This window comes from Myripristis murdjan, chromosome 21 (genome assembly GCF_902150065.1).
Source record: "Myripristis murdjan chromosome 21, fMyrMur1.1, whole genome shotgun sequence".
In the NCBI taxonomy this organism is placed as follows: Eukaryota; Metazoa; Chordata; class Actinopteri; order Holocentriformes; family Holocentridae; genus Myripristis; species Myripristis murdjan.
Genome location: NC_044000.1, coordinates 16,411,913 through 16,433,521, shown reverse-complemented (window position 1 = coordinate 16,433,521; position 21,609 = coordinate 16,411,913). Strand labels below are relative to the sequence as shown.

Below are 21,609 nucleotides of genomic sequence, written 5' to 3'. Positions count from 1 at the left end.
GCCAGCATATGGGCATGAGATGCACACACAAGGGCTAATATTGATATCACAGGTTTCACTTGCCACTCCTATTTCCTCCGTGCAGTGTTCATATTTATAGTGCAGCACTAAACCAACCACCTTATTCATCCCTCAAGTCTCTGACACTCAGTCTAATCACAGGATAGTCCACAAAGCCTAATATGTGTCGATTTAAGTATCTATGACATGTAAGTGTATGAGGAAACCAGACTGAGGATGAGATGGCATGCACTAAATCAGTGGTTACCTACGTTTGGTCAAAAGTTCAAATAAAATATGGAGAGACTTAATTTCACTCATGTTTTATGCACCAGATGTTGCATTCGGGAGATTGTGTAATAAAGTAATCATAACTGCTAATCATAGGTTTCTCTTCCTGCTGTTACTTTCTCACCTACAGTATCAACAGGCCTCGTAAATCCACACAGCCTGTATCAAATTGGGGTTTGTTATCTAAGTGTTTGAACCCGATGTGTCATTGACATCAAGGTTTAAAACCCCAGCACTAAATCAGCCATTGTATTAACTGAAGGCCCCAATATAACTCAAGTGATAAACCGTTTGACTGTGTGTGAGAAATCGTAGATAATATGTGAACTGCAAGGATTATTCTCGTAAAGGCATGATCATAATGAATCTCTCCATAAAATGACATAAAAACAGTAAATGACAACATACTACACGATACATCTAAGGTTGTTTTTTTTTTTAATATTTACAGCAGACATGGGTAAAAAGTTTTCAAACAACACTTACTGTACGACTCTCAAAGAGGAATGTGCTCACATGAACATCCAGCCCAACATCAAAATCCTTTGCATGCTAATGTCAAAATAAATATTTGAATACATTTTACAACACATAGTAAAGCCATAAACTCAAATATTTATAAATATAATTTGATACAAAATATATGAAACAACTGAATATCAGGAATATCTAGAATTTGCATTTGTAAAGAATCGGCATCACATAGTGTTTACATCTGAAATGTTACACAATAATCTGATGGATGAGGTCCCCCAAGGATCATTCGCTCCCGGGTCTGCCCCTCGTCATGAGTGACTCTGAGCTGATGATGATAATCTGCAGCGCAGTGATATGAGAGGTACTTCACCAGCCAACAATTACTGTTGCATGATGCTAAAATATCAAAATTACAGTAATAAAAGGCTTAAGAACTCAAGCTATGGCATCTGAAATAATATCTCTTTATTTATACATCGTTAGGTCCTCCATATAGTTGCTTGTATGTGAATAAATTCATACCAAACAAGCTCATGTGTAGTAGATCAGCAGCATCAGCATGTAACGCCTCTGTCCCTGAGTTGTTTCAAGACCTGCGAGGCTCAAGTCCATGAGAAAGCTGGGTTAGTGTCCTTTGGTTGTCAATCACGCTGAGCTGACGCACGTAGCTCCGCACCTCTGGGTGGTTCTTGCTGGCCTGAGATGAATCTGGACCTGAGTGGGTGGATAAAAGAGCGTCATAAATTAAATCTGAATCTCTGTGACTCAACAAAGAGCGCTGGCGCCTGCATGAGTATTTTCACCAGTCGCTTTTATTAATTCATGGTCACAGATGTGACATGATCATTTTGATTGTTTACTTACTGAATGGCTGGCTCCTACAGTATCTCACTGTCTTCACTGTGCTAGCAATCATCCGCTGAAAGACAAAGAGCTGTTATCAGTAACAGATGTCAACAGGTAACTGAACGGCAAACAGACTGGCTTTCATATTTTTCCGATTTTTCACTCAACAATCTGTTAAGATTCTTACCATTTTCTCAAAATTTACCAAACTGTCAATGAAAGTCTTATTCCCCTCATGAGTGAATGTCATATCTGGGGAAAAAAGGAAGAGCAGTGTGAATAGGAGGTTGGAGCAAAATGAGGAACATAACTGGCATTCAGGATTTTTTGTTTAGGTGGTAAAAGCAAAGAAAGTGATTTACACAGAGAATAGTGCTGCTACAGAACACAGTGTCCCTAATGCACATCTAAAAATGATTGTATGACCAAGGTGTAAGTATTATTTTTACTCTAACTGCAATATGAATGAGTGTCTACATCAAAGCAAGGTCATGCTGATGCCCTGACCTTTGATCAGAAGTGGCATGAAGGGAATGATGGGCGGCTCCAGCTTGGCAACAGCCAGACGGTACGCCCGGTGGTTCCTGGACGGGTCCTGTGGAAACAGTCACACTGTTCTGAGATCTAGCATCACTGTGTCAAAAGCATCCATCACAGCCCCGGCCAAGAGAAATGCTGCTAAATCCATACACGCATCTAACGACAAACTGATGCCGTGAGCATGCTGATATTCAATTCAAGGTTAAGTTGGGCAGAAACCAGGGAGGTGACATGTCTCAACTTACCATCAAGTTTTCAAATTCCCCGTAAAACTTCTTGAATTTGCTGGGAAGTTTCTGTAAACACAGATGATAGGGTAGGTTAACAGGCAGAATATGTATAATTTGGCAGCAGGTGCCGATTGCAGACAGATACCCACCTCCCAGGTCTGACTCAGCCTGCTCACCGCTGGGTTACTTATTCCCATAATGATGGCAAAGAAGGCGTTCAGATTCTTGTACTCCTTACAGCTTTGAAAGAAAACATGAAAAGGTAAGTATTCTCAGAGTAAGATATTATGGTCTTACCAACAGTCAACTGAAACTCATAGAGAATATTCTCATATCACTTCTGTCCAACTACAACACTGTAACCTCATACTATCAACTTTTCAGAAACAGAAAACAGTCTTGTATCCAGGTTGATGACTTATACATTTTTCAGTTTATATAATTTTTTTGTGAAGGTTTCATAACTGCAAGGGTTGTAGAACTTTCTGAATTCATAGAGAAGCATGCAATTACTCAATGTTATACAATTTTTTCATTGGACAGTGACAATATTCTGAGAAACACCCTTTAAAACACAAATGAGAAGTAACAGAATGAGCAGTGACTGAGTAGAGGTATGTTGTGTGAGACAGAGAGCAGCAGAGATGCTGAAACACAGACAGTGCACTCACTGAGCAGCAATCTTGATGAACTTCTTGAGAAGCTGCACCCGCTTGCTGAGTGGGGTGCACAGACACAGCTCTGTGATCACCCACAGCTGGATTTCGTTGAACCTCCTCAGAAACAGATCCAGGTTCACAGTGGTCTTCTTAAAGTTTTGCCTCCCAAATGTGTGGTAGATAAGTTCATGCTGTTAGACACCAAATGAAAACAGCTTCTTTAGGTGAGACACAACTGCTGCTCTAACATGTGAAACAGTGGATTCATTCAAAAGAAATCAAAGATATGCTCCTTATTAAATACGTGCCACCTGTCTTTTATTCAAAATCCATCTGGACAAACTTAAGGGAAACGTCAGTCCATTTTGCTGATGGCTCCTGCTCTTTCTATCATACCTCATGAACACAGTGGAAGAGCTCCCAGTCATACATTGTCATATGATAGGCCACATCCTTAGAGCTCATCAGCTCAAAGCTGGACACTGAACCTGAGGAGGGGCCTTCCTGCTCGGGTAAAGGTGTCTAGAAGAAAAGAAAAAACTTCATTCAGTGTGCAAATACTTTATTTGTATGTGACCTTAAAGGTGCACAATTTAATGGCTGAGTCTATGTGGTTCTCATCTTCAGACTGGCTCACTGATGTTTTTCATTAGTTGAGTCTAAAGGCTCCTCACTTCAACTGACCAGCTGCAATTCTGGATAGTGTACCTATAATTAGTGTGATCAATTATTTTACGATGAAAAGTTTTTCGGTGCAAATTAAAACAGGAATTCCAACATAAAACAACAAAACACTGAGGCAATCAGACACAATTAAAGTACTGAAAAAAGACTTCATTTGCATCGTTTATCTATATTCGAAGCCTTGGTAAATTTCTGCAGAATAGAGAACAATAGTGATAGAATAATGAACAACAGGCAAGTCTCAGTATTTTCAGGAGTAGGTGCTCAGCCTAAAGCACAAACTGGTCTAAATCAATAGAGTGGCAGCACTCCAAAAATGAATGATACCTCTGTTCTCCATTCTTCAGGTCTTTATTACAATAAATTTAAACATTGTGGTAGCCACACATTCGGACACATTTCAGCTATCAGCTTTCATCAGAGCAAGGAATAACCAATATAATATCCTCCTTATTCACAGAGTATCTCAAAAGCTAGTTTATGGCTAAAAGCATGCAAGATTTCACAAATGTATGTAGATGCTATGACCAAATAAATGTTAATAGCAACAGAGGTCATGGTAACAGATGCCAGAAAAATACAGCTTTGGGCAGGCCCTCACTGAATCTGTTTGAACGCTTGTTTTTACATTGTGATAATGTGCTGGGTAATGTGTCTATTCTGAGAGGCGTTAACGCACCAATGAATCCAGTTGATCCCGGCTGCAGGCAAACAGACGCCCATTTATGCTGAGACTGGAGAACACTGAAACATCATTGGGCTTGAAGATCACTTTCTCTGAAGAACAAAACCAAAAAAGATACCATGAAGGTGAATGAAGTTTGTACATTTGCAACTAGCATTTCAAGAACAAATGGAAAACATTGCACACAACCAATTTAACAAATTCAACTTGATGCTAGAGGCTAGATTCAGGAGTATACCAACTCAAAAACAACCAGGATCATACATAAAAATATGAGAGACAGTATCAGAAGATTATAGTGCTTTTATGCAATAGATGCAATAAATGCAGTATTATATATGCCTTTAATGGACCCCTTGCAGCTGAAAAATAAACAGGGGAAGCGGGAGCCTTGATTTTATATTGCAAAGCTTAAGATGATTTGTATATCAGCAACATAATTACCAACTCCAAACAACACAGCAGTTTCAGGTCAGTATTTATTTACTTGCCACCGGTGAAGGGAAAGTGCAGGTCAAGCACGGGCCAGTAAGATTTGCATTAGTGCAATTTGGCAGAGACAGTGGAACATCCTCACATGGTATAGCAGAGACAGCCTCATGTAGAATGTTATGAGATGGAGCCAAAGAGAAATACTGAGCTGAGGTTTTCTCCAAGCTGCTTCTCATCAGTCCACAGCTGCTTCCTTTGCACCTAGCGGCCAACCCACAGCCAAAAGCCACTAATTTCCCACTAAATCAGCTGCTGATTGCTTAATACCATGCACAGGCCTCCCTAAATAGAAGGATTTGTGCAGATTGACTGTGTGGTTTCTTCCATCATTTGATTAGCATGTGGCTGCTGCCGTTCTCACCTCCAGCTGAACTGAGGTTGACCAGCAGGAGGTCCTCCGCTGACCCCAGCTTGTCGGCCACGGCGCTGATGACCTCCCTGACCGAGGCAGCCACCGGGACCCGGATCGTGGTGTAGGTGTGGTCACAGCAGTAGACTTTGAATAGAACTGGAAACGGGGTACAGAACAAATGTAGGATTATTGGCAAGGAGGAATGAAGGAGTGGTGGAGCAAAACTGAGTGGAAGCGTTAACAACAAATTAACTTGGAGAAAAAGAGGCTGTATGACAGATTAATCATCCGTCAGGAATTAGGCACATGCTTAGACAAGTGTATGTGTGCGCATGTGTGCGCGCGTGTGTGTGTTTGTGTAGAGATAACCAAGGTAAAGGACACCTAATTGATTAATTTCCTGTTACACACAAAATCGATATTAATAACAAAAACTATCTGCTGACAAAGCTGTCATTCTAGTATAAAATGGCAATCAGCAGAGCATGTGCAGCCTGATGGACCTAACTTCAGAATCATCCAAATTACAAATGTGTAAATCACCACATAATAATCATTCATATTAAGCCAGTATATCATCTGGAGACTTGAGAGAGACAAAAAAAGAGAGACAACACAATCAATCAATATGGGTCATCATCAAAAAGGCCCCATGTCAAATTCCTCATTGACTCTATGAGTCTAGGAGCACAGTTTCAAAATGTTTCTGTTTGAGTTTTTTTTCCACCCCTTCGTGATGTTTCCTCTCTATTTCCAGTGTTCCACATAGCAACGACATTGTTTCCTGCTATTTTGAAACAAACAATGACAAAGTGGCAAGATTTTTTTCCATCACACAACTCCGACCTCCCCCACCTTGACCTCCATGTTGATGAGTAAACCAAAGCACCATGAATGCTGTGTTGAACCAGTGTACCTTACCTTTTCTCTGTTTCACTGCCGTGCTGTTTTTACTAGGCACCTGTTCAAGTCTGCAAGTGTGCGTACACGACCCCCATGTTAATTTACTCTCATTAGAGCGGCACTAAGTGATTTCTGACCACCAGGGGGTGATGACAGCTCAAACTCAATCCTGCTTTCGGGTTCATGGCAACATGGCAATACAAAACCGAACGTTAAGGTGAAAAAAATGTGTGTTTGTGACGGAAATGAGGGATTCATTTCAGCCTCACAAGGTTTTTGTTGCATTACTTGGATTCTTGTGTCTCTGACCTCCAGTTCAGACATTGGGTGAAGCGGACTTTCAGTGACAAGGTAAACAACTGCTTTGAAAGAACTTTATGGCTTATCTGAAATTTGGATAGGTTTATCTGCAGCATGTGACCTTTCAGAGAAGATCTGAATGAAGCTGAAGGGGTGAGGAGGTGAACTGGGAGGGGGAAAGCGGCAGTTTTATTCTCTAGGAGGAAAAGTGGGCGGGGCTACATTCCAGGCCATAATTTGACAATAAAGGCACAAAAGAGGTGAAAAACAGCAAAATGGCTGGGCCTATTGACTTTGGTATTGGTTTATAGAATTACAGGTACAAAAGTCTCCATAAAGCACAGGTTAATTTCAGGATTGTTAGTTGGTTTTGAAATTGCAGCAGCCCTCTGGCTTGGCAACAACAAATATCCTTATTAAACCAAACCCTGTATCCTGAGCTGACACAAACATGTAGAGACATGCCCTCTACTTACTCTCATCATTACTCTTGATTGGCTGACGCTTCTGAAGCTTCTCATCTCCCATGCTGAACTGCCTCAGCAGGACTTTGTGCTGTAACAGGTGAGAACAGTTTTGATCAAGACAGCACAGCACCATACGACCATAACTGAATGGGCACTCGCACCTGAAAGCAGAAGACATACCTTTTTCTGTGTGGATCTGGCATTTTCTGTGCTGGAATGTGAAAAAGGGATTGTTAAGTAACTGCTGGCAAAACAGGAAAGACAGGTTTGATCAATCTGGATTTTTTTTTTAAATGAAAGGGAAACATGAGGACAATACCTCCTACAAAGACATGATTTTGAGCAGATTCAGGTTCAACATTTAGTCTAAGAGCATGTCACAAAAACTGATTTATGGGCAGTCTCCAGGTTGGGGCCTGTAAATCATTGATTTTTTTATGCACCTTGCTGTGGCCTTGAGCAAACACATACTTACTTGCGCTTCACAATTCTCTCCAACTCTGGAAGTTGATCCTTGAGGGCTAAAATCATTCTTGCATCATTTGATACTGCGATGAGAAATTCCTGTAAAACGCAACACATGCTCAGTAAGAGGAAGCTTCAGACCAGGCAGTGAAAGGATTTACATCATTTACTTTCCTCTAGCTGAGGTGGCCCTGCACATTGGGAAATTTGCTCCCACAGCTAGTGTAAGTGTAAGTGTAAATGTAACAAAAATGCATTATCTGGCCTTATTGCTCAACCTGCTGGAATTACAACTGTTCATACACAATGATATAAGTATACAAATAAGAGCCATTCTTCAACACCTAGTGGCTCTCAAAACCAGCTCTACAAAACACATGGCAAACTCAACATGGAGTTGTCTGCATTTTTTTTTTTTTTTTAGCTTCAAGAGATAAATCAGTTCTGACCCTGTGAATTCTTCTGGGTTTATGTTGTTCTGACTTGTTGACTTGTTTCTGTTTTTTATTGATTTTGATTGCTCTTTCTTTGTGAGATTTTGACTTTGTGTCTTGCTGTATGTTGCTGGTGTGCAACTTTTTGGTTTGTCTTGATGCTGCTATGTTGGTCAAGTCGGCTTTGAAAAAAGGATCGTAATCTCAATGGGACCTACCTGGACACCTGAGAAAAGTTAGATAAAAGCATAAGCACATCTATGTTCATCTATAGAACACTAATTTTATTGCCAGTGATAATTATATTGTACTGTTACAGTTACTGTGCTGCTCCTACAGTGTAACAGTAGGCTGAGCTGACCTCGAGGAAGGCGACTGATGTGTCCTCCTCCTGTAGGTGATCTCCATGGACAGCGGCCCACCGCATCACCAGGCGGATCACCCTGCGTTTGTTGTTCAGGGTGTAGTCCAGCTTCTCCTGCTCGGAGCCCTGAGACGCCTGGGCATGGTAGGTGCGCCGCAGTTAAAGATCAGAACCACAACAGTGAAATACAGTACGACAGGGCAGCAGTGTATCACAGCAGTCAGAGTTTCATATCATTCTCCCCTGGAGGAGGGAAAGACAATTCATGCACATTAGGAAACACTGGTGAGAATGCTGAGAGGATATTGGGCCATCAGCACTGGACATAGTTGACTGTTGGGGATGAAGACGCAGTGCATGAGCACAAAATCATCCAGGGCCGGATCTGAGAGAGAGAGAGAGTGAGAGAGAGAGAGAAAGAGAGAGAGAGAGAGAGAGAGAGAGAGAGAGAGAGAGAGAGAGAGAGAGAGAGAGAGAGAGAGAGAGAGAGAGGTGGTCATGCCAGACACCTGTGATGCAGGCTTAAGAGCACATCAAAGAGTGGCCAGAGCTGCAGGCCAACTATGGCCCATGAGGCCTTGATCCACACTGCCCTGTCTCTGTCACCTCTGCTGCCAAATGAAAACCATAAGAGTCCACACAACCAAGAGTAATTAGATCAGCTCCGTGATGTGAGGCTAATTATAGATGAGAACAAACAGGTCAGCACTGGACGGAGGAGACAGGAGACAAAATCTGAGCCAGGGCGAGGGCGAGAGGAGATAAACTGCGCGGTAGTGACGCCCTTGAGTAAATCTTTAATGGCCATGATATTGATAGACTACAGGCTTGGGCAGTGTCCAAAATGTAATATCACAATATTGTCTTATCAATATTCAAAGATAATTTATTTATTTAATTTATGTATTTTAAGTTTAATTTAATTTTTAAGTTATTTTATGTATTTTTAGTTTGTATTTTATTTTATTCATGACACCCACACACAATCCCACCCAGTCAAAGAAGCACCTTAGGGTAAAGACTGCAAAAATAGCATAGATATACTATTATCATCAAACATCTGAAAATTGCACCAACTGATATAAATAACAAAATATTTAGAATAATGTCATTTAAAAAAAAAAAAAAAAAAGAGGCTAAATACTAAAGAACTGTCTTGCTTAGTTCTTATGTTTTGGCCTGACAATGTTATTGCAACTTTTGCAAGGGTTACTCAATATTAGCAGATACCAGTCCAAGCTAAATTAACTAGATTAGATGGTATTAAAATGGCATCTTAATGTTGTATGCTGAGTGGTACCTGACTCTGTGAATTCAGAATCCAATCGCATCATTTCGAGGAAGTGCTCCAGAATCTTCTCGGGCGTCCCCGACATCACAGTGTATCTGGAGTGACAGAGAATAAAGCACGCCCTTCACTAATCATGAAACACTGGCTCTTAGTGCTTAATGACACGGCTATGGCACTTGACTGATTTGTGTTACTTGAATATGTGTCTGTGATTGCTTCATTAGATAACAATCCTATTTACAATCACAGAGATCTTGGCCGGCTGAAGATTAAGGAGAGTGTGGGCAAGTGCTGCGAAAGAAGCCAAAAAAGGCTGCGGCAGCCACTCTGTGAAGGAGAATCAACACGATCCAGCCGCAGTTGTTTTCATTACACGCTAACAGCATCGCAAGAAGGAGCTGGAATGTTGTGTCTTTGCCACTCAGGGGGGAGGACACAAGCTTGACACTCTTTATGTGTGAGGAGCGGAGCTGATTAGAGGGCGACCCTGGCCAAGTAATTGTGACTTGCCAGGCCTGCCTTTCCCCCAGGAGCCAGGCCATCATTACCATTAATGTGTCTCTCTATATTACAGCGACCGTGGTTCAGTGACAGATGCCTCCATTAAGATAACACTCTTCGGCTGCTTCGCTCACAGGCTTACACTCTGATTGTGCTGCCGGTGCAGTTAAGAAAATACTGTTTTCATCCACCAACCATACTGGCTGATGGATTTCAAAATTTCAAGGGACCTTTCACTATTTTAACAGCCAAATATGATTTTTTTTATTGTATCACACCTCTACATGGTGGCTGGTTACCTGCCTAAGTGACTAGTAAAGCAGATAAATTTACTAGCCTTGGTTACAATTCAGCTTTCATATCAGCATGTAGTCTGTTGCTGGTGGTAATTTCCAATAATGCCACTTGTTGGCTAAGCTGCTCTGTGCAGACAGCATTCAGGAGATGCTCTCAGTAATTGAGTCCTGTCACTGACCCTTTACTTAACACAGAACATATCACTAAAGCCACTCACTATTATGGCTTCCTTTATTCGGTACACTGAAGTGGCACAGTCCAGCATATTCAAAGGTGTACTAGGCAAAACTGCAAAGGGCTGATTAAAGTGAGGACTCAGTTGACAAAAATGAGGAATAAGCACATGACAGCCATGCAGACTCAGCCATCAAATGATGGTCTATTCCATGTTTTCTGTCAGCTGAGTCTTAAGAGACCTCACCCTTACTAACTGTGCATAATGCACCTTTAACAGGCTTAAATGCATAGATAAACCAATTGTGCTGTAAATGTATAGTACAGTGAGTGTGTGAGCTGAGCATATTTACTTGTAATGGGAGGAAGTGGCTCCATGGATGGAGGTTCGACTGCTGCTCAGACTCTTCTCTAAGACCAGAACATCCTGATCGTGCTCCTTCAGACGCACCGTGTTGGCCTCCACATCCTTGACACAAGCACAGTAAATGCACATAAATATATGTTTTATTTCCATGACATGATTAACATATGCGCGATAGAGCTGATTCTGTTCAAATCACCTTTATTTATACTGATACACTGAAAGCAAGCTCTTGTTTTCACGGGGAACCCAGTTTATAATATGAAATTCAAAGCAATAACAAGTGGAGATGAAAAATAATGTAAGGTAAACACAGAAAATTAAATTAAATTACAATTTTAAAAAAGAGTATGTTAGATTGTGGTTATGATGTAATAAGAGAAGCAAATTGTGGGAAAGTATCTAGAGCCCTTAGGCCAAGAGCATCCTGCAGATCATTCCACTTAAAACGTACAAAGTAGTTGAAGGCAGATTTGTGCCAGCTAGATGATTCTCAAGGTACTGTCAGCAAATTACAATCCAGCAATATGGAGGACAAGTCAGGTAAGGAGTAAGCACATCTAACAAGATTTTGTAAATAAAAAGGAGACAGAGTTGTTCATGTTTCAGTGACAACAAAGTCCAGTTCACATTTTGGTGATGAAACTACTTGACCGGATAAAGGCACGTGAGCACTAAAAACATGCCATAAGCACTTTTGCAATATCCTGGAGGGTTGTGTGCAATTCTGGTATGTAACTGTATCTGGTAAAGTGGCCTTTCCTTCACCAACTGAAAACAGTTTGGTAATAAAGTCAGTGTTAAGACCACCACACAATCATCCCAAAATTGCAGTGAGAATCTGCTTTCTGCAAACTGACTCAAATCTAGCTGTGGGTTTTCCCCGTTGACGCCTGGGCCGGGGTCACTAAGCGGACTGGATTAGTGGGCTTGTCCTGTGTACAGGCAGAGTCAGGAGGTCAGCACTCTGCCAGACCTGAGCCAAGCCAGCCTGAGCCAACAGGAGCTTAAACAAAGTCACTTTGTTGAAACCTCCTCTACTTTGTCAAAGTGGCCCCTTCCTTTACACTGTATATACAAAGTCTATTTGCGTGCCTGCCTTCTGTCCCTCAACACATACATAATCATCTATCTACAAATAAGTCCAGTTGCCCTTGATTCAACTCTATGTGGACACCATCCTTTTCCAATCAAAACACTGCTGTTGTCTTCAAGCCAAAAGAGGAACTGTATAATGAAGGCACAGCTCACAGCTGGCAGTTTTCCCACAAAACAAGTTTAGATCTACAGGCACTGAAAAAACAAATCTGCCTTTTATGTTCACCTTGAAGTTACACAATCCATTTTATATACCGTTAATGGGATGTGGAAGATAATGGGTGTTGGGGTTGGCATGCTACTTCAAAGACCACATGGAGTTTTAACGTGGAACATTTACAGGTGCAATACTGAGTTTTGACCAACAGAGGGTGATAGTGCCATTTTCTGGTGGTCTCTGCATCCGAAGATGATGAACAGATTCTCACCCTCAAGATCCTGTTGAAATCCTCCTTGTCCACTCTCAGGAAATGACAGTTATCCTCTCGCAGGACAATGGAGGCGGCGCGGGGGGCATCATTGACAAGAGCGAGCTTCCCAAAGTCGTCTCCCTCATGCAGCGTGCAAACCACACCCTGTGCAACACATTGTACTGACCACTTACTGGCTAATGAGTCAATTCCCTGGCAAATTACTTCATTATGGTATTATGAAGCCAAATGTACTTATACATAATTTCATCTCTCTTTTCATTTCAAAATCTTTATACCTAAAGGGGTAATTAAAGATACCTACTTTGCCATAGATGACAACATTGACCGAGCCCTTTAGAATAATGTACCATGAAGTGCCTTCCTCCCCTTGATTGAACACTGAGAGAGAAAAGAGATCATTACATAAATGCATCTCACCTCTAATCAACCTTCAAACACCTTCAAAGCATCAACCCCAAGTCAATGACAGGTTACATAAACTGATTTCAGAAACACAAAGAGAAGCTTTGGTCCTCTAATATAGCTTAATCTGGGTTTTGCTGGATTAATTTGCCTCTGGGTAATGCATTTATAAAACAATAATTAGTGCCACTTGACTATGTAAGAAGGTCATATAGCTCACTAGGATTTGACAGCAGAGTCCGAGTCACATTGCTTACTTTTGTTGTCAGATTACTTACACACTGTTCCTGCCTTGGCATGGGACTCAAAGATCAGCACTCCTGCCAGTTCTCTCTTTACCTGCAGAAGAGGCAGGGGACAAAGTTTTGTTTTATTTACTGCTGCAGGAGGGAGAACCAAAAAAGCAGATCCATACAAACTTTTACTAGTCTGCTAGCACATGACTTGCAATCTTAAAATGTTGCCAGTGTAACATTGTGCTCCTAAGTGTAACTTTGCAAAAAATCAATATGGAGTATCACAATATTATTTTTAACAGTGCTGTATCCATCCTCTAGCCTCTCATGTAGATATGTATCATTTATACACTGCATTTTCATACATTATGTGATTATGCTCTTAGTCAAATAAGAGCATTGTGCTAATTCTGTTTTAACTAATTGGAATGGGAATTGTTTTGTGTCACAAGATTTATCATAAAACAGGTGTTGGTTTTTTGTTGTTGTTTTTTTAAGTTGTGTTTACTGGCCACTGTCATTTTATATGCTTGTATCTTTTACTTCTTGTTGACAACTCAAAAAAAGGCTCTGCTCTTCAACATGACAGAAAATGTGAAGAGCTGGACATTACTTTCATTGACACAGGGGACGGAGACAGATGCAATTACTGCACAGTTTCAGTAGGATTCCTATGACCACAAACTTCATATGTTGACACAAAATCTATACTCACAGTGGTAGACAGGTGCGATAAGGCCTTTATATGGAGAAGCTCCTCATAAATTATCTCCAAATCATCAGCTGTTCTCTCTGATGGTCTGGAAAACAGGATATATACAAAAAATAAAAGATCAGTCTCACATTAATGAAGTTTAAACCTTAAACATCAGCCATTGCTCCTGTAGATTGCTGCAGTGGGTCCCTACTGTTTCCTCAGGATCATCCTCATGTGGGCATCGGGCCCCATCTGCGAGAGGAGGAGAAGGGTATCCTGCAGTTCTTCTTGGCTCTCCTTTCTCTCCTCCTCACTGGGGAAAGGAGCGTCCTCCTGCTCATCATCCAGGAAGCGGTAGAACAGATACTTGTCCTGGAAGCTCAGCTCCTGGTCCACTGCGGCGCACCACAATAAAGAGAGCTCAGCTTAAATTCAGTACGGTTGGCGTGCCTTTACACATGCACACACACTGTCGTCATGCAGGCTCTCACCATGGTTGAGAACACCTTCTTCCAGCAGCACCTGCCACATGCCCAAAGCCTGAATGCGAGAGTGGACGCATGAGCTCTGCTGCATCTGCCAGTCGACCAACTCTGTTCCCACGCAGCACTGCCTGTGAAACAGAGCCGACATGTTTCAGATGCAAAATTAACCTGATATGTGTGGTTCACGGCAGCCATGCCGTAAGTACTAACTGCAGGGCTGAGTTTTAATGGAAACATACTCTTGAGTATTAACCTCGGGCAATATCCAGAGATTAATATCACTGCATTGACACACCAAAATATTGTATAAAATCAATTAATTATAATAATAGCTAATAAAGTATGGAATATGGCAACATACACTATATTACCAAAAGTATTCGCTCACCCATTCAAATGATCAGAATCAGGTGTCCTAATCACTTGGCCTGGCCACAGGTGTATAAAATCAAGCACTCAGGCATGCAGACTGTGAAACAAGACATTTGTGAAAGAATGGGCCGCTCTCAGGAACTCAGTGAATTCCAGCGTGGAACTGTCATAGGATGCCACCTGTGCAACAAATCCAGTCGTGAAATTTCCTCGCTCCTAAATATTCCACAGTCAACTGTCAGCTCTATTATAACAAAATGGAAGCGTTTGGGAACAACAGCAACTCAGCCACGAAGTGGTAGGCCACGTAAAGTGACGGAGAGGGGTCAGCGGATGCTGAAGCGCATAGTGCAAAGAGGTCGCCGACTTTCTGCACAGTCAATTGCTACAGAGCTACAAACTTCATGTGACCTTCAGATTAGCCCAAGTACAGTACGCAGAGAGCTTCATGGAATGGGTTTCCATGGCCGAGCAGCTGCAGCCAAGCCACACATCACCAAGTGCAATGCAAAGCGTCGGATGCAATGGTGTAAAGCACGCCGCCACTGGCCTCTAGAGCAGTGGAGACGCGTTCTCTGGAGTGATGAATCACGCTTTTCCATCTGGCAATCTGATGGACGAGTCTGGGTTTGGAGGTTGCCAGGAGAACGGTACATTTCAGACTGCATTGTGCCGACTGTGAAATTTGGTGGAGGAGGAATTATGGTGTGGGGTTGTTTTTCAGGAGCTGGGCTTGGCCCCTTAGTTCCAGTGAAAGGAACTTTGAATGCTTCAGGATACCAAAACATTTTGGACAATTCCATGCTCCCAACCTTGTGGGAACAGTTTGGAGCGGGCCCCTTCCTCTTCCAACATGACTGTGCACCAGTGCACAAAGCAAGGTCCATAAAGACATGGATGACAGAGTCTGGTGTGGATGAACTTGACTGGCCTGCACAGAGTCCTGACCTGAACCCGATAGAACACCTTTGGGATGAATTAGAGCGGAGACTGAGAGCCAGGCCTTCTCGACCAACATCAGTGTGTGACCTCACCAATGCGCTTTTGGAAGAATGGTCAAAAATTCCTATAAACACTCTCCTCAACCTTGTGGACAGTCTTCCCAGAAGAGTTGAAGCTGTAATAGCTGCAAAAGGTGGACCGACATCATATTGAACTCTATGGGTTAGGAATGGGATGGCACTTCAGTTCACAGTATGAGTAAAGGCAGGTGAGCGAATACTTTTGGTAATATAGTGTATATTGCAATATTCAATCTTATCAGATACTGACACAACAGTACTAAATAAGAGAAACACTACTGTGGAGAAACACTGGTACCACTTAAAACTACTCAGTAATACTTCATTTTAGTACTTCTAAAATACTTCATTTTAGTGGGCCGCAGTATGTCGGTGATAATTAGCAAGTAATGTATTCAAAATTTCTATGAAATTACACATTAACCTTTACCTCAAAATTTAGTGAAAACCCAAACTTTTACCTTTACTGTATCACCAAACTCATTCTAGATGAATATTTCAGTTTCATTAGATTAGAAGAAATGAAACCATGGTTGTCACTGGTCACGGAATTTCCTGAATATCATGAAATCTTCAGACTTTGCTTCACTTCTGTGCAGCTTCGTTGGAGTTTTACATGAAAACCATAGAACAACAAGCAGGAAATCAGTTTGCAACATCATTTGGGATGAGTTTGATGACACAGAATAAGTAAAGGTTTCAGTTTTCAAGACGTTTTTTGGTAAATGTTTTAAAGAAATTTCAAATACATTGCTTGATAATTATCATGACTTACCATGAAATTTGAATGAAGTGTTACCCATTGACTTTATAAAAGGTTTATGAATGGTTTATATTTAGGTTATTAATTAGGGTGTTAACACTTTATAAATCATTAACAAACAATTATAAAGAAGTTATGACACAGTTTTCATACGTCCATGCAGGCTCACTATGAGAGTAGTCTTGTTGTACCAGTAACGCACCAGTAAGCTAAGCAGCTACCAAGATCTGTGATTTAACAGAATAAATGCAGCCAGCAGTGACTTAAGCGTGCCAAAATGTGTTACAACTTTTAATTTATACTTGTTTATTAATGACTTATAAAGTATTTACAACCTAATTAAGAACCTAATTCAAAAAAGTTTTTTTTTTCTTGTGATTGCTGCTCAACTTTATGAAGGAAGGGGGTTAATTTTCTGTTTGTACCCTGAAGAAGGTTCTTTGGTCTAGCCAACCTTTGATAAATTTAATGAAATTAATTTGACTTTGCGGTGCTTTGAATATTTTTCTTCATGAGATTTCACATTCCCCTCCCTGAGGAATAGTTTGATTTGACTACATTTTAACTTACTAGAAACTGTTACACAAAAATGTGAGCGTGATTATGTGATTATTTTAACATTATGTTTTAACTGCACCCCTTTTTGAACTACTTGTTCAACTAAACAATTTACGGCAATACTTAAAACAAAGTCTTATCATAGTAGGGTCCTGATAGCACAATCACTTTACACAGGGGTCCATGGATTAATTAAAGACAAGAGTTTTGATGACGTGACTGGTAATGGCAATCAAATCTAAACCTAAACCTGTCAATGATGAAATACTGACCAAAAAAAGCCTTTTGGTAACTCCAGTATGTGAAACACAGCAAATCACAGGATGCTGACCCACCTGTACGTCTTCAGATGGTACTTCCTGTCTCTGATCATGTGAGGCGCTCGGGAGAGGATGGCGTGACGAAGAACCTTCCCCGCCCGCAGGATCTTCTCCGACGGCACCTGTCAGAGCAGAGGGGGTTGGCAGAGTAAAAAAAAACAAAATAAAGTCCCCCAATAGAGCCCTGTTGAGTATCTACAGTATTACAGCAACAGTAACATCAGGCCCCTATAATCATTTTTACTACCTGAGAAATGGATTTAGGGTTGGGTTTGGCTGGACTTTCAATGAGTGCCTTCTGCAAAATAAAACGAAACAAAACATGACTACAAATGAGAACAAAAACACACAATGAATGACAAGAAATGACAAAAAATTAAGGCTGTGCACATGACATAGCACTCAACAATATAGGAATGGATGAAAGGAAAGTCCTCTCTGTTGTTGCCTTAATATCCTTCATAAGACGGTGCATTTATAAATCCAAATCAAACACAACACTGCAGCTCCTACAGACAACTGGGCGACACAACATGTCTGATAGGTCAGGCTAAATAATCAGTATTTTTCCTCTCACTATGGCCCATGTGAATGTCTTCTTCACTGCTATGACTCACACTTGGCATTATGTGCTTTTTTGTTGTCAGATCTAATTAAACTTATGGTTTGCTGCATTGTCTTTGAGATAAAATAATGGTTTGTTACCAGAGTCTTGACTGATGCCTTAAACTGTTCAAATAGGATAATGATAATGTATTATGTCTATGTGTGTGTGTGCGTGTGTGCATGTGCATGTGTGTGTGTGTGTGTGTGTGTGTGTGTGTGAGGCATGGGGTGCGGGGAAACTGTGACATTTAAAATGCATTCTACATGCTTCAGAGAACATTTTAACTCACAGATGTGCAGTAAACATGCATTAATGTGACGGCTTTAAATTCTCATCATTTATTTACCAGGAAACAAGCTCATTTAGTCTCCACAGAAGCTGGACTTGTATGGTCATTATTTACATAGTGCCACAGCACACTTGTATTGTGTTTCTTCATTACATAACAAAGAATGAACATAAGGAAAACATGTTTTTTATTATTATGAACAAAATGTTGAATTTCAAAATAGTATAAATATTTGCTAATACCATGATGAGGCTGACGGGACAAACAGAGGAGGGTCATGCTAAGGATATAAATTCCATTTCTGCTGCTGATATTTATAGAGGACCTGTTTAGGCCAACCTCTGTCTAAAACCCCACAGGGGAACAAAACACCAGCCACAATAAATCTGCTGAAGGGCCATGTTATCAGTGCAGTGACAAAGGAAATGACCAGAGGAGTAAGGTGGGACAGGAACTCCTAGAAATGGAGACAGGACTGTGTTTATATTTAGACAAGCTTTAAACAAACTCCTCATTCCAGACATATTGGCATCCTCTGTTGGAGAGGTGAGTAACAGGAAAGCATGTTGTTACATCAGGGAAAACCTAAGCAATGGCCCGAGCGAGCTACACCCAAGTTTTACTGAGATGCATTAACGGCAAATGACATAATACAATTTGTCTTAAAAATGTGTGTGGAGTTGCAACTACCTTATTCTGATGTTTGGAGACTGAAACAAATGAGTTGTGGCTTATGTTCTCTTTGTCCGGCATTCCTGTATGGGAAAAGCAGAAAATAAATATGTAAAGTAACTTTGACACTGTTGTCTTTAAACTGTGAATAATAATAAAAAAAAAAAAAATACATTCAAAATAAAGCAACTGGGAATCCAATTCTGGAACTGCTCCACTAACAATAAATCTGAGACTAAATGTGTGGTCTTCCAAAATTATTGCAAATATTTTTGCTTCCTTCTTATTGTTTTTTGTTTGATTGTTTTTTAAATTTTCACTTTTTTCCATACAAAAACAAACAAGCAACAGTTAACAGTCATCATCTTGGTTACAAAACAGTTTATGGTCTAAAAAAGTACAGAATTCTTTACATTTTATACATACATTTTTCCATTTAAATTTCACAGTCTATGTAGATAACGGAGACTAAAAACACTATGATGGATTCAGATTAATGTCCGAGGTTACGTGACTTGGCCTTCAAGTGCCTAAAAATATAAAATATTGTTAACTGATTGCATGTACAGAACACCGGCATCATGTCAAAATGTGAAATTATATGAAACATTGTGATTTCTGAGGAAAGAGTGCATAGTGAATGTGGATAAGTAAGCACAAAAGACATGCCCAAAAAGCATGTCTACTATTTTGCAAGAGTCCATTTGACCTGGAGCTGCATGTGGCACAATTGTTGTAAAGGCTTTATAGAGGCTGTAAAGGGAGAGCTCCATTACCTAGAGTCTAGTCCGCCAAAATAAAAGCCCTCACAGAAACGCCCTGTGCTTGTTAGGTAAGCAGTAATGACTTCAGTTTGGGAGTAAAACCAAAACAGGGTTTTTTTCCCAGCAAAATTCCCACCATGAGTTGCTGATGTGGTTTTCTAAAAGTGTCTTTATGTGTCTTTAAGGCCCTCGGAGCTTTATTCAATTCAGTGTTTGAATCTTGAATCATTTACCTTTTAGTACTCGATCACGTGGACCTACGTTTTCAAACTTGTCTTTCTAATTGATTTTCATTTGCTTTTATAGTCAAATGAGTTATGTTTCATTGGCATGCTAACTATTATAGAGCAGAAAATGTGCCCATAGCCTATAAAATCATCCATGATACACTGTCAATGTCCATAAAGTATCAATTTTCAGTGTATTAGTTTTCAGTGGTTTGACATATTTGCCATCGGACGATATTAAATTGGTCATGTTCACATATCCAAACCAACTGAATTGTGTGTTAATTTTGTTTATGATAGATTCTTCCTTTACTAAGCATACGCTAAAACTCATTTCACATGTGGAGTTATGGACATTACCGCATAGAAGCAGCAAAAAAAGAAAAATGGAAAATAATTTTTAAAAATACATAAATTTATATTCTTTTTTTCAGTGTTCCTACTCTGTGTGAACAGTCCCAGAGAGGGTTTGTTAGAAGGGTGCGGCTATTCCTCAGTGTCAGGAGGTTGCACTGTACCCTCCAGGACAAACAGCATAATCAGTCAGGCCTGCTCAGTCACAATTGTATCTACAGGGAAAAACCCAGCTATTTTTGGACTTGCCTTTCTGATTGCTGATACCACAAAAACAGAGACAGAAACTAAAAAAAAAATAAAAAAATACAGTTATAGTGGAACAAGAGCTGCGTCAAATAGAGATGCAGCATTTATGCTGGTGGCCAGATATCTAGGAATAAAAATCAAGAACCTGTTTTTTTGTGTGTGTGAGATTGTCCTGTTAACTTTATGTTACGCAATATGTGTGACTCTTCAGACCACCTGGCCACTGGGCTAAAAATATCTGCAAGCAAAAGTGGTGAAAAGAACCATAAATGGCACTTATGACAGCCTCATTAGGAGGAGAGAGATAGCGTGAATATTAACATTTTTATTAGAGCGCAGTGTATTTATGGTGTCCACCTTCGTTCACATTCTTCCTCTCTTTCTGTCTATATGCCAACATGACAGTAAGTCTTTGATGCTGTCACACATTCATCAACTCATTCACATGTGAATATCTTCACAAGAATAGTAATGGCGACTGTACGTACAGAGGCGTGATTTAAAATTACACAAAATTTCACCTTTGTGGAAAAACAATTAATACGATAAGTATTTTCATTTTTGCCAGACTTCTCGAGAATACTGAATTTCCCTAACTGAGTCCCATGAGTGACACCCATTGCTCAGCTGGAGGGGAGTGAATTAGGCTTGCTACCTGTACACACGCAGGTAAGTTGAAATGTCATTTAGTTCATCATATGGTGTGTGTGTTGGCTTGTTCGTACATATGTATGGATTCAGCAGTCTGTATTCAGTGTTTACTGCAACTGTATCACAGCTTACTATCTAGCAGCTAGTTAGTATATCTGTGCAGGTGTTAAGGCCGCAGTGGAAACACAAACAGCAATGGGATGAAGGAACCCTTTTTACTTCTTGAGAAATAGTCCCTGGGATTACTTTACCTGGGTAATTTGGTTGGAAAACCGGCTTAAGAAAAGACCAGTGGAAACTGTTATGTGGCTATGTTATTAGACCTACAAGTCATTGTGGGCATGCATGTGTTGTGCAGCTGTTTGCAATGGTGATTTTTTCTTTTATTTTTGGCTCTTTATGGTGGACTGGCTGGCCGCCCGCCCCATGATCTAACTAGCTAATCAGGAGCAATGAAGAGTCAAGCCAACTAGACACTGGTTAAAAACAGCATTACTACAGTCCAAAGTTAAGGTTCCAGTTCCAGTTCATTTAAAGCCCAACATCACTGTTCACAGTCTCAAAGGCTTCTACATGCCCACAAGCTTACAACA

The 21,609-nt window shown here is 40.5% G+C and overlaps 1 protein-coding gene across 4 annotated transcripts in view; it reads right to left on the bottom strand.

Moving 5' to 3' along the window:
- Positions 1–726: 726 nt before the first annotated feature.
- Positions 727–21,609, bottom strand: part of rapgef4a (Rap guanine nucleotide exchange factor 4a) — a 35,798-nt gene continuing 14,915 nt past the window's right edge. For 3 of the 4 annotated variants that reach the window (XM_030081423.1, XM_030081424.1, XM_030081425.1), the window contains exons 3-28: positions 18,790–18,854; positions 17,451–17,501; positions 17,219–17,325; positions 14,175–14,296; positions 13,895–14,078; positions 13,702–13,786; positions 13,029–13,089; positions 12,650–12,726; positions 12,343–12,489; positions 10,806–10,921; positions 9,490–9,575; positions 8,496–8,574; positions 8,187–8,337; positions 7,402–7,490; positions 7,107–7,170; positions 6,936–7,014; positions 5,266–5,412; positions 4,407–4,504; positions 3,440–3,565; positions 3,056–3,234; positions 2,534–2,624; positions 2,400–2,450; positions 2,122–2,209; positions 1,802–1,866; positions 1,633–1,687; positions 727–1,482 (exon numbers count right to left, since the gene is read on the bottom strand). In XM_030081423.1, coding sequence (XP_029937283.1) covers positions 1,355–1,482; positions 1,633–1,687; positions 1,802–1,866; positions 2,122–2,209; positions 2,400–2,450; positions 2,534–2,624; positions 3,056–3,234; positions 3,440–3,565; positions 4,407–4,504; positions 5,266–5,412; positions 6,936–7,014; positions 7,107–7,170; positions 7,402–7,490; positions 8,187–8,337; positions 8,496–8,574; positions 9,490–9,575; positions 10,806–10,921; positions 12,343–12,489; positions 12,650–12,726; positions 13,029–13,089; positions 13,702–13,786; positions 13,895–14,078; positions 14,175–14,296; positions 17,219–17,325; positions 17,451–17,501; positions 18,790–18,854 — 2,591 coding nt within the window. In that variant the 3' untranslated portion in view covers positions 727–1,354. The remainder of the gene's footprint in view (positions 1,483–1,632; positions 1,688–1,801; positions 1,867–2,121; positions 2,210–2,399; positions 2,451–2,533; positions 2,625–3,055; positions 3,235–3,439; positions 3,566–4,406; positions 4,505–5,265; positions 5,413–6,935; positions 7,015–7,106; positions 7,171–7,401; positions 7,491–8,186; positions 8,338–8,495; positions 8,575–9,489; positions 9,576–10,805; positions 10,922–12,342; positions 12,490–12,649; positions 12,727–13,028; positions 13,090–13,701; positions 13,787–13,894; positions 14,079–14,174; positions 14,297–17,218; positions 17,326–17,450; positions 17,502–18,789; positions 18,855–21,609) is intronic. The other variant, XM_030081426.1, reaches the window with a different exon arrangement.